A 12,497-nucleotide genomic window follows, 5' to 3' on the forward strand; every position below is an offset into this window, starting at 1 on the left:
CATAGTGTCATCTCAGACCACTGAGGTCATTGATTCAAACCCAGGGTCACCGGCTCCATCCTGAGGATGCCAGCTAGACTCCCTCCCACCTGCCAAGGTCAAGAGTTTGAGCCCTGGTCAAATGTGCAACTAGTGGAACAATGAGTTGATGCTTCTCTCCCAAGTATATATATAGATATAAAAAAAGTGTGAGCCTGACCAGGCGGTGGCGCAGTGGATAGAGCATTGGACTGGGATGCAGAGGACCCAGGTTCGAGACCCCGAGGAGACCAGATTGAGCGCGGGCTCATCTGGTTTGAGCAAAAAGCCCACCAGCTTGAACCCAAGGTTGCTGACTCCAGCAAGGGGTTACTCGGTCTGCTGAAGGCCCACGGTCAAGGCACATATGAGAAAGCAATCAGTGAACAACTAAGGTGTTGCAACACGCAATGAAAAACTAGTGATTGATGCTTCTCATTTCTCTCCGTTCCTGTCTGTCTGTCCCTGTCTACCCCTCTCTCTCTCTGAAAAAAAAAAAAAAGTGTGAAAAAGTTTAGATTATCAAAATCCACAGAACCTCTTCTTGGTGGTAAGGTCATTAAAAGTCCCTCAGCACCGCTGTCAGAGCTTGGATCATGAAGAGGGAGCCCTCAGTAGCCCGGCAGGGGAGGGGTAAGCAGTGTGTCCAGAGAGCAGGGCTGCCCCGGCTCTGCTCACCCAGCCTCTCACCCCAAAGCCCACCCCGCCCAGGTTTGAGGGTCTGTACTGCTGCTGCTCCAGGGCAGGCCACGGACAGGTTTGTGATAAAGAAGATTTTGTCTTTTGTGTTCTTTATTTTTATTATTATTATTTTTTTCCTGAAGCTGGAAACGGGGAGAGACAGTCAGACAGACTCCCACATGCGCCCGACCGGGATCCACCCTGCACGCCCACCAGGGGCGACGCTCTGCCCCTCCGGGGCGTCGCTCTGCCGCGACCAGAGCCACTCTAGCGCCTGGGGCAGAGGCCAAGGAGTCATCCCCAGTGCCCGAGCCTTGGCTGCGGGAGGGGAAGAGAGAGACAGAGAGGAAGGAGAGGGGGAGGGGTGGAGAAGCAAATGGGCGCCTCTCCTATGTGCCCTGGCCGGGAATCGAACCCAGGTCCCCCGCACGCCAGGCCGACGCTCTACCGCTGAGCCAACTGGCCAGGGCTTTTGTGTTCTTTAAAGCTTCTTACTTCTCCTTTGAGCTTTCTACCCTAGTGTCTCTTAGCCTGCTCATGATCGCCTCCTTTCTAAAGATGACAAACTGATGTTTGGAGAGGTGACATGCCATGCCAAAGCGTGGGGCTGAGCTCCAGGCCTATCTGACTGCATATCAAGCTGCCTGTAAACCTATCGCTCCACTGTAAGCATGAACTCTCAATAAAACCTACTATTCCTTGAGCAATGAGAGTGTGTGTTAAATGCCTGATCTTTGTCGTTTCCTCTTAATCCTCACCGTGACTCCATGAATAGGCCCAGTTATCTCCACTTTGTGGTTGAGGGTCACGGAGGTAAGGGAACTTGTCTGAGGTTGTACAGCAAGCAGATGGAGGAGCCAGCTTAGAACCACGTGTGAAGGACCGCAGCCCAGGGTCTTCACTATGCTCTCTCTTGCTAGAGTGTGGAAGGCTGATGAGACATCCACAGTCCGTGTGAGGATGACTAGACCGTGGCTCATGTTCTGCATGTTAACGGATGGTGGGAAGCAGGGACATGCAAATTATACCTCAGTGAGATACCATTGCACCTCTTCATATTTATCAGATGGGCAAACATTTCAACGTCTGAACGTAGGAAGTATTGGAGAGAGAGGTAGGGTAATGAGGATTCTTCAGAAATTGCTAAAAGGAATATAAATTGGGAGTTCCAACATACAGACTGAATTTAAAGCTGTGCGCCTGTTAATATTTTATTTCTTATAAATAAAAGAGTCGAAGCAAATATGACAGTGTTGACACAGTGGTGCTGGTCCGACTGTTCTTTATATTTTTCAGTGTGTTTGAACTTCTTAATAATAAAGTTCATTAGTAAACAGTCTATAAGCACGGGTGCTGGCAGTGAGCTGAGGAGCCAGGTTCAAATCCCCCTGCCACCACTATGCTCAGTGACCAGGAGTTGACAGTGTCTCCTGGGCCTCTGTTTCCCCGCTCGAACAACAGAAGCTGGCCCATGACTTCTTGGGGTTGTTCCAATGCTGACCATCCAGGATTCAAGCTGGCCCCCAAGGAGCCTTGCCTGCTTTGACTTTGTGTCCCCATCTCTCACGCCTAGTCCTAGAGATGAGGCCAGAAACACCCCAAAATAGGTCCCTGTAGCCCTGGCCAGTTGGCTCAGTGGTAAAGCGTTGGCCTGGCGTGTGGGAGTCCCTGGTTCGATTCCCGGCCAGGGCACACAGGAGAAGCGCCTATCTGCTTCTCCACCCCTCCCCCTCTCCTTCCTCTCTGTCTCTCTCTTCCCCTCCTGTAGCCAAGGCTCCATTGGAGCAAAGTTGGCCCAGGCGCTGAGGATGGCTCTGTGGCCTCTGCCTCAGGCGCTAGAATGGCTCTGATTGCAGCAGAGCGATGCCCCAGATGGGCAGAGCATCGCCATCTGGTGGGCATGCCGGGTGGATCCCGGTCAGACGCATGCGGGAGTCTGGCTGCCTCCCCGTTTCCAGCTTCAGAAAAAATACAAAAAAAAAATTAGGTCCCTGTAGGTAGAAAGTCAACTCTGCCTCCAAACGTACAGAAACTGCAGCAAAAGGGAGGCAGAAAGGACAGAGCCCTGAGGTCCCCAGAACCTGGGATCCAAAAAGAATTAGGTTGAGCTTAAAAGCAGAGAACTGCTGCTGAACTCACCTTGCTCGGCACTCCAGGAGGGGCTGGTGAGCCTGAGACATACAAATGGGTGGGTGGCGAACCAATCTGCCAGGCTGTAATCGGCACAGGTAATAATAATAATATTATTAATAATAATAACATTAATATTATGTGCCAGGTTCTGAGCTAAGTACTTACTATGCATTCCCTCATTAAACCCACACGACAGGGCTTCAGGGTTATCATTTTCATTCGTCTGGCTTTGCAGATGGAATAAACTGAGGTTCAGAGAGGTCAAATAACTTGCCCCAAATCGTGCAACAAAGGAGCAGAGCTGGGCAGCGTAAGTCCAGATCGCAAGCCCTTGAGTGAGTGACAAGGTCCTCCAAAACGCTTCACCAAGAGCCTCAGAAGATGGCCTGGACGCAACGCTGTTAATTGAGTCACGTATCCATCATCAGCCCATGCATCTTCCTTGAGCACCCACTGTGTGGCAGCACCCAGGGTGCCCAGCCATGGGATGCTCAGTTTAACGAGCACACCCTCTGTTCCTGAGAACGGTGTGGTCTAGAGAGAGGAGTCAGTTTACAAACCACCATAATAAAACCAATGCCTCCAGGCTGTTCTCAGAGAGCCACGTAGGTATGTCTAGAAGGTTCCAAGGGAAAGGATGGCGATCTCAGGAGCAGAGCATTGACCAGGGCGTGGAGCCATGGCGGGGGAGTGGTCTCTGCCATCATCCTGTGGCTGAACCTTCATTCCTGGACCAGGAGTCCCAGAAACTTCTTTCTGGCAGAAACTGCTGGACGCAGGAACAGGAACGTGTTTAGCTTTTATGCAAAGGGGGCAAGACGAAAACCCTCTCATTTTGTGTTTTGTAAGTGGTGGAGCATATTAGAAGCTTCTTTGGAACAACCTGTTTCATTGTTCTAAGATAACCGGTTGACACGACTTATGCCCAAAGTAGAGGCCGTAACTGGAGGAGGAGCTCACTGCTCGAAAAAGCTACAACTGCTGTGCAGTAACAGGGGAGGTGTCGCAGGCAGACTGCCTCTCTGCAGAAGCGTTCTTAACTCAGGAACCCTGGCGGGGGTGGGGGGACGCCAGTGGGATTTTGGAGAGCCACAAAATCCTTGAACTTGTGAGAAAGTGTTGCATATTTGTGCTTTTTTTTTCTGGGTAGAGGGTTCAGAGTTTTCATCAGATTTTTAAAGGGCTCCTCGAATCCCCTGAGAAGGCCAGTAATCATGTCTCTGAAGAGTTACTTTCTAAGTGTGGGTGTAGCTGCACCTGCCAGCCCTTGCCTGGTCTCGGAGGGCCTGTGGGTGTCCTTGTTTCCCTCTGCCATGCAGAGATCAGGAGTGGGGCTTAGTAGGTGGGCCGAAGCACAAATGGGGCCTGTGGATGCGGGGAAGCACTGTGTGAAAGAAACTGGACAGCCGGGGGCACAGTTCAGCGGGACTCGACTGCTCCCTGCACAGTCATGTCAACATGCACAGCCAGAAACTGGCAAACAGCTTCCTGCTAGGGAACTGGATTTTGCTATTATTCAGTCGAGGTGTTAAACAATGTCAGAGCATCAGTCGTCTGAGGTAGAAACAATTCCTGGACAGGTATTGCAGAAGGTAGCTCACAGATAGTGAATTGACGGGCAGGTGAGGAGGAAGGAGAGGTGGCTTAGACAAGGGTGAGGGGAAATCCTCATCTCTCTCTGCAGACCTTCTCAGGCATTATTATTGATGAGATGGCACACCCAAGCTGTGGGGGGAAGCTGGTCCTGCCAAGAGATGGCACTGGGCTGGCAATGCAGGCCCACGAAGATGGTTCCCGTGTCTGGACTCTGAGAGACGCCCTGCCCAGTCGTGGGTTTCCTGGGCTGAGATGTCCTCCTGACCTTCTGAACCATGAGCTCTATTTTTATGCATCTTCGGCTCCCCAGTGCCCAGCACAGTGCTGGCCCTTGGAAGTTGTTGAATGAATGAACGTGCCTGGGTCGCCTACTGGGCTGTGACCTCCAATCCGGAAGGGATCATTTTTGAGATCACTACAATATTTCCCCTACCTATCCTTCCCCGGTGCCCAGCGGGTGACGATTAGACTAATCCCTTTCTCCTTCTAGATGTTCTCAGCTCAAACCCATGGTCCCATGGGTCACACTGAGGCCCCTAGTGCTCCTTACGGTTTGAGTGATGAAGACCCCACTAACCTACAAGCTGGGAGGGACTCTCTCCACTGGTTATGTCCAGCCCCCCCCCCCCTTTTTCCCTTTCTGAATGGTGACAGCATTCAGAAAAGCCACCTGAGACTGGACTAGTCTCACTTTCCTCTGTCCTTCTCTGCCTGCTCTCCCCACCCCCAGCCCATGGAATCTGGCTGGTCCATGTGCAAGGCGTCTGGCCCGGCCGTGAGCAGCGCGTCTGGCCCCAGGGAGAGGTGGGGTGAACCTACAGCTACAGCTACACGGCTATAAATAGGCAGCCTCCAGTGGCTTCTCACTCAGCCCCCTTTCTCCGGCACAGACAGCACGGGAGCCTCTTGGACACCTGGACCATGGACCCCAGGGAATGCTCCTGTATGTCTGGTGAGTGAGGATGCCCACCCTTGGGCTTTGGGACCTTGTCCCAGCTTCCTCCAGGGAGCCTGTGAGTGTCTGGTGAATGCTTCTCTTCCTGCAGTTAGGAGCCGTCAGTGGTGTTTGTTTCAGACTGGAGACCCCTGGGGCCGCTCTTACCCTCTGTTGGCCACCAGCCTGATTTGCTGGGATCGATAACCTGGTCTGGAATGACTGTGGGGGGACTCAGCAGCAGGCCCTTAAGGGCTGCCACCAGGACAGGGGAAGAGCTCCAACCCAGACCCTGGCAAGGTGCTCTCAGTCTGTTATAGCCTGTTTCCTCATCAGAACACAAGTCACTCATCCCCCACTGCCCGTCTCCCAGGGAAGCTGTGAAAGTGCTAGAATTATATGTCAGGGGAGCCATTAGAAGTGTGTGTGGACTCCCAAGGCTCTGAAACCGCTTAATTCCATAGAAGCATGTTGGCTGAGAGGAGAGGGTTTTATGAGCCATACTGAGTTTTATGGTCTTGAGACATGGTATGAAGATATCTCACAAGCCTCCATGGTCCTTAACAGGACTTGTCTGTACCAAAACCTGCCAAAGAGACAGAAGCGTCCAGCATCTTGAAATCCAAAATGATAGGTAGGATGATTTCTTTTTTTTTTGGTATTATTCCAAAGTGAGAAGCGGGGCAGCAGATAGACAGACTCCCTGTATGCGCCCAACCAGAATCTACTTGGTGTGCTCACCAGGGGGCGATGCTCTGCCCATCTGGGGCGTTGCTCCATTGCAACAGGAGCTATTCTAGCGCCTGAGGCAGAAGCCATGGAGCCGTCCTCAGCGCCCAGGGCAACTTTGCTCCAGTGGAGCCTTGGCTGCTGGAGGGGAAGAGAGAGACAGAGAGGAAGGAGAGGGGGAGGGGTGGAGAAGCAGATGGGCGCTTCTCTTGTGTGCCCTGACCGGGAATCAAACCTGGGACTTCTACATGCCGGGCCGATGCTCTACTGCTGAGCCAACCAGCCAGGGCCTTAGGATGATTTTTTTGTTTAAGTGTAGATGGTTTTTATGATACAGAAACAGCAATGCCTGTGGCTGTCCCTTTGGATTTGTCTATGCCCTTTGCTCTCCCTCCTAACCATTCAAGCTTCCCATGTTGCCTGGCACCTGAAAACGTGGAGGAGGGTACAAAAGACTTCAACAGTTCCTGGGAGCATTGGTCTTGGTGGAATTGGCCTAGTCCAGTGGGTCCCAAACCTGATTCTACAGCAGAATCATCTGTGTTGCTTTTTAAAAACTCCATCTCCCTTTCCCCACCCAGACCTGTGAGTCAGCGGATCTCAGTGGTTGGCCCCAGGAATCAATCTAGATGTTTAATGAGGATGCTGAGGCAGCTGCTCTGGTTTCCATGGGTGGACCATGATTGGGAACCCCTGGACAATCCTCGCCACTTGGGATGATGGTCGGCAGCATCTTCACCCTCTCGCCCAGCCACTGCCGTGGGACAATCCAGAAACCCTGCCACCGCGGCGGTTGTGCAGCACACCTTGGGTTCCCCGCTCTGCCTTGGTCCTCACATGTGTGGCTCTGTCCTCTCTTCTAGGAGGAATCTGCATCTGTGGAGATGACTGCAAATGCACAACCTGCAGCTGCAAAACATGTCGAAAAAGTGAGTCAGGTGACCGGGGAGCCGGGGGCCAGCAGCTAAGGAAGTATATTCCCTCCGTCCTCAACCCTCCAGCCACGGCGGGGAGGAGGGAGGTCTGGGTGTCTTCTACCCACTTGGGAGCCATCCGAACTGAGAGCTGTGCCCCCCAGGGCTGCTGTCCTCCTGGGTGAGGGCATCCACAGTGTCCCAGGTGTTGGGAGTAGGAAGAGGACTGAGAGAAGGGTCCAGCCTGCCCAGTGGTGAAGGGAAGAGAACACTGGCCAGCAGTCAGGAGCTCTGGGTTTTGATCTCAGACCAGCCACTGTCTGACAATCTCGGGCAAACCGCTCCCCTCCCCTGGGCCTCTGATAGACGTGGCACGGTCTCTGAGAGCCCTTCCAGCCTCAACATCCCACAACGTACAGTCCAAGAGCTTTTTTTTTTTTTTTTTTTTTTCCCAGAGACAGAGAGAGAGTCAGAGAGAGGGATAGAGACAGACAGACAGGAAAGGAGAGAGATGAGAAGCATCAATCATCAGTTTTTCGTTGCGATACCTTAGTGTTCAATTATTGCTTTCACATATGTGCCTTGACCGCGGTCCTTCAGCAGACCGAGTGACCCTTTGCTCGAGCCAGCGACCTTGGGTCCAAGCTGGTGAGCTTTGCTCAAACCAGATGAGCCCGCGCTCAAGAAGGCGACCTCATGGTCTTGAACCTGGGTCCTCAGCATCCCAGTCCGACACTCTATCCACTGTGCCACCGCCTGGTCAGGCTCCAAGAGCTTTTGTGACTGTGGATTGGAGCCTGTGGCAGGCTTTTCTCTTCCTACTTCCCCTAAGTGGCGAGAAGGGAAGCGGTAAGGGAGCAGTGTGGGCCCAAAGCTGATCTGTCCATGTCCTGACCCTTCCAGGTTGCTGTTCCTGCTGCCCCCCGGGCTGTGCCAAGTGTGCCCGGGGCTGCATCTGCAAAGGAGGCTCAGACAAGTGCAGCTGCTGCCACTGAAATGCACCCACCATGCTGAGGGTGAGGCCGGGAAGCGTCTGTACAGTGACTTAGTTAAAATGATTGTGCCTTTTCTATATTTGCCCCAGTGAGGTGTTGGGACATTCGTGTAAAGTCTTGGAGCAATAAAATTTTCACTCATGGTTGTCTGGTGGTCAGAGCACTGATTTACTCTAACCCAGAAGGCCCAAGAACGTCTGACTCGCCTGCAGATGCAGTGGTTGCCAGCCTGCACCCCTTCTGCGCATGACAACTAAAGGCATGCTCATACAAGCTCTGCCTATGGGATTTCTCCTGATGTCTGAACTTTTTTTTTATTAGAGAAAGGGAGAGAGAAACAGACAAAAAGAGAGAGAGATGAGAAGCATCAACTTGTAATTGCTTCACTTTAGCTGTTCTTTGATTGCTTCTCATATATGCCTTGACCAGGGTTTCCAGCCAGTGACCTTGGGCTCAAGCCAGCAACCTTAGGCTTCAAGCCAGCGACCATGGGATCATGTAATGATCCCATGCTCAATCTGACGACCCCGCACTCAAGCTGGTGAGCCTGCGCTCAAACCAGCAACCTTGGGGCTTTGAACCTGGATCCTCAGCATCCCAGGTCAACACTCTATCCCAGGCGTGGCCAACAGGTTTTGTCCCCGGGCCAGATTAGAAAGAAAACATTTCTCACGGGCCAGGTGAAATATTAAAATTAAAAAGTGTTAAATACAAAAACGATTCATTTAAGTAAACAAAATTTTATTATGTAATTTGTTTATGAATAAATGTTAGTGAGTGAAAAAAAATTTAATATACAATATTATTTTATTTATTTATTTATTTATTTATTTATTTATTTATTTATTTTGTATTTTTCTGAAGCTGGAACAGGGAGGCAGTCAGACAGACTCCTGCATGCGCCTGACCAGGATCCACTGGCATGCCCACTAGGGGGCGATGCTCTGCCCATCTGGGGCATTGCTCTGTTGCAACCAGCGCCATTCTAGCACCTGAGGCAGAGGCCACAGAGCCATCCTCAGTGCCCGGGCCAACTTTGCTCCAACGGAGCCTTGGCTGCGGGAGAGAAAGAGAGAGACAGAGAGGAAGGAGAGGGGGAGGGGTGGAGAAGCAGATGGGCACTTCTCCTGTGTGCCCTGGCCGGGAATCGAACCCAGGACTCCTGCACGCCAGGCCGATGCTCTACCACTGAGCCAACCAGCCAGGGATAATATACAATATTATTTTAATAAAAATATAATTACATACCATATAACTATCCAAACTGTATCGCAATCAATCGAAATAATATTTAATTAATAGAATGAGCTTGAAGGGGTTATATCACAAATAAAACAATTATTTCGTTTTACAAACTGCCTGGACACGTTTTCAGTTAGCAACTGCAGCTATTGTCTATGCTACAATGCCACTTGACTCAGCACACTTGACCACAAAAATAATGAATTGTTTGACCTTGGGTGCACACTGGCAAACTCCACCTAAAAGAATGTGGGTTTCACATCGCCATTAAACGTCAAACAGTTCATATTGAGTACAGACCAGTACAAAAGTTGTAAATATTTATAATGGAATATTTTTTAAAAAATAAAGAAGTATCACGAATCCATTCGACCAATTATTGGAAGTTAACCCTAGATTAGTCACACGCGGAATTCTTTTCCGCATATCACTATCTTCTTAAATATCTCAATTTCCAATAATCAAAGACACTTCCGCTTCTGAGTAGCTGAGATTTTAAAGTAGCAGAGAATATTAAAAATTTAATCGCGGGCCACATAAACTCATTACATGGGCCGGATCCGGCCTGCGGGCCGTATGTTGGCCATGCCTGCTCTATCTACTGTGCCACCACCAGTGAGGTGCCTGAACTTTCTTGATGCAAATACAGGGTAGCGGGGAGGACTGGGTAGTCAAGCCCACTGGGAACAACCTTTAACCGATGACAAACAGGAATTAGTAGATAAAATAAATACCCCCAGTATCTTGACCCTAACGGTGGGACAAATCGTTGACCTGGACCATATCGTCCCCCAGAGTCCCCAGCAGAGTTGAGCCCCAGCTGACCACTGCAGTAACCTGCCCATTAACATTAACGTCCTATTGGCTTCCTTCCACCTCTGCCTCACTTCTCCATCCTCTTATTATTGCTTCCTGGGGTCCCCACCCAAAGAAACTACTTGTACAGGATCTGCTTTGGGAGTATCAAAGCCTATCTCAGCCAGGCTCTCCTGGCATAGTGTTGTTAATGGTGCTGTTGAAGGGACTTCAGCATTGAATCAGCCGTGAACAGCTAGGAGGTCTGTGAGGATCTCATGGAAATCCTCAAGGTCTAGGACTAAGGGCATTAGCTTCCCTGGTTTGGTTATTTGAGCCAACCTAGAGGACAGGTTAACAGGGCAGATGTGAAGCGGGAGAAACTGGTTCTGCTCATTCATTAAAGCTTCTCCATTTCACAGAAATCAATGTAAAGAGAAAATGAGGTTTTATTATTTCTCCCAGACAGCCGAGGGGCAGCTCAGAGCTCTCACTACCCCAGCACGATTCCAATGAAGTTTCGTGACATGTGCACCCTCTATGCACCTCTTAGAATGCACCAGCCACTGTGCTGAGCATCTTACACACGTGCTCCCATTCAAGGCCTACAATAACTCTGGAGAAGGGTGGGTTGTCTAGGAACACTTGATTATTTTAAAATTAGTTATTTTTAAATAGGTCCACCTACCCAATCTACAAAACACGAAAGATACAAAGGGTGTGAGTCTCCTGTCACCAATGACAAACAGGAGTGTCCTCTGTGCCCGGTTCCTCCTCCCTAAGACTACTATAGTGATGGAACCTCCCAGGGATAGCCCGGGCCTGTACAAGTGTGTACGACACATAGCATCTCGCACACACACACACACACACACACACACACACAGGGCAGTGCCCCTTATATCCTGGGAACCTTGGCAAGTGGTTTCCCTTATATAGGAAGTGCTTTGCCAAGTTCAATTTTTTCCACCAAAAAGAAAATGTGAAAGAAAAATTTTTAAAAATTAAACTTTCAAAAAATAAATGGACAAAACAAGAAAAAAAATGAATGAAACAAATAGTTTAAAAAATAGGGGGGATAAGGCAAAAAATCACTGCCATAGTAGAGCTGCCGATGGCAATTGAGGCTGTGACAAAGTTTTTCGGTCTTTTTCAAGGCCCACTGAGCGTAGCGCTGCACCTGGGACCATGCAGCGCAGGGATTGTAAACCCGTCTGAGAACTTGTCATTCAACAACAGCAATGAAGCTTCCTCTCCCTAAAAACACACATACCAATACCCTCACTCAATTTTACATGTCGTCGTGAGAAATTCACAGGCCCCCGAAGCCATCTCTCGGTTAAAAATCGATGGTTCATGGGATCTCTTACTTAAAAGAATCAAGTAGTCTAAAAATAGGTTAAAATATTGAACACTCACTACCTGTCAGCACTGGGTCCAACATCTCCCACGCATTATTTTCATTCAATTGTTACAAAATGACCCCATTTCACCGGTAGGGATACCAAGGCACACAGAGGTAAGGCATGTTTTCAGTCGATCATCTTGAGTCAAAGTCTGGGGTAGGCTCTTTACGGCTATAATTGCTGATATTTGGAACAACCCTGCAGGCTGGGAACTACTATCTGCTTTCTACAGGTGGGGAAACTGAGACTCAGAGAAGACCCCAATTCCGACAGAGCCGTCTGAGAAAGAAGCGTGAAGACCATGTGGGAAGATGAACCAGGGGTGGGGGAGTGGAAGTGAAACATAAGCAGACTGGTTACCCATGACCTTGAACTTAAGCAGAGGAAACACCAAGGAAACAATTTGAGATCAAGAAAAAGAAGAGCTTTCTCACGGCCAAGCTTCCTGGAGCAGGAAAGTGCTGAGTCAGAAGGCTGACACACCATGGATTGTGTTCCTGTGTTGCCTAAGGAAGACAATGGAGACCTCGGACAGGCTGGGACATAATCTGCACCTGATCAGGACATATTCCAACTTGGATAGAGACCAGAGGAGGGCTTGATGGGGAAAGAGAAATGGAGCCCAGGTCACAGGTTGAGGAAGGAAGTTGCTTGTATAGCCTGCAGGGGGTGCTCCAGTCCCAGAGGCAGCTGGAGTAGGAAGTACTTGGAGCTCTTGGAGACTGTACCAGGGTTAAGGAGGCTGTTCCTGCCTCAGTCCGGCTGGATTATGGACCCAGACCCCTCAGACATCATGCTGGGAAGATCAATCAGAACAAGCCATAGGTGTAAAAGGCCTAAACAATGTTTAAACCACCCAGATTCACAGGACATAAGGCTTCTAAAATAATTCGGCATTGTACATCAATGAACCATGAAAATGTTTTTTGCCCATTTGACCCAATAGTTTCAGTTCTGGAAATCTATTCTAAGTAATTCATCATGAATTCAGGGAGCGGGGAGAAGCCTCACAAAATGGTTCATTGCGGGTACTATTTATAATTGTGAGAACTGA

At 49.9% G+C, this 12,497-nt stretch overlaps 1 protein-coding gene across 1 annotated transcript; it reads left to right on the top strand.

The window, feature by feature from the left end:
• The first annotated feature begins 5,289 nt into the window (after positions 1–5,289).
• MT4 (metallothionein 4) lies at positions 5,290–8,142 on the top strand. Its single transcript, XM_066349391.1, has 3 exons — positions 5,290–5,380; positions 6,955–7,020; positions 7,909–8,142. The coding sequence occupies exons 1-3, from the start codon at positions 5,350–5,352 to the stop codon at positions 7,998–8,000; spliced, it is 189 nt and encodes a 62-aa protein (XP_066205488.1). The 5' UTR covers positions 5,290–5,349; the 3' UTR covers positions 8,001–8,142.
• Positions 8,143–12,497: the final 4,355 nt, after the last annotated feature.

Source organism: Saccopteryx leptura, chromosome 9 (genome assembly GCF_036850995.1).
Source record: "Saccopteryx leptura isolate mSacLep1 chromosome 9, mSacLep1_pri_phased_curated, whole genome shotgun sequence".
Classification (NCBI taxonomy): domain Eukaryota; kingdom Metazoa; phylum Chordata; class Mammalia; order Chiroptera; family Emballonuridae; genus Saccopteryx; species Saccopteryx leptura.

Bases quoted from the DNA above. Each gene is read 5' to 3' on its own strand.
- MT4 (XM_066349391.1), top strand. From the start codon at position 5,350: ATGGACCCCAGGGAATGCTCCTGTATGTCTG. The intron at 5,381-6,954 runs GTGAGTGAGGAT...CCTCTCTTCTAG, and splicing joins GGAATGCTCCTGTATGTCTG to GAGGAATCTGCATCTGTGGA. The intron at 7,021-7,908 runs GTGAGTCAGGTG...TGACCCTTCCAG, and splicing joins CTGCAAAACATGTCGAAAAA to GTTGCTGTTCCTGCTGCCCC.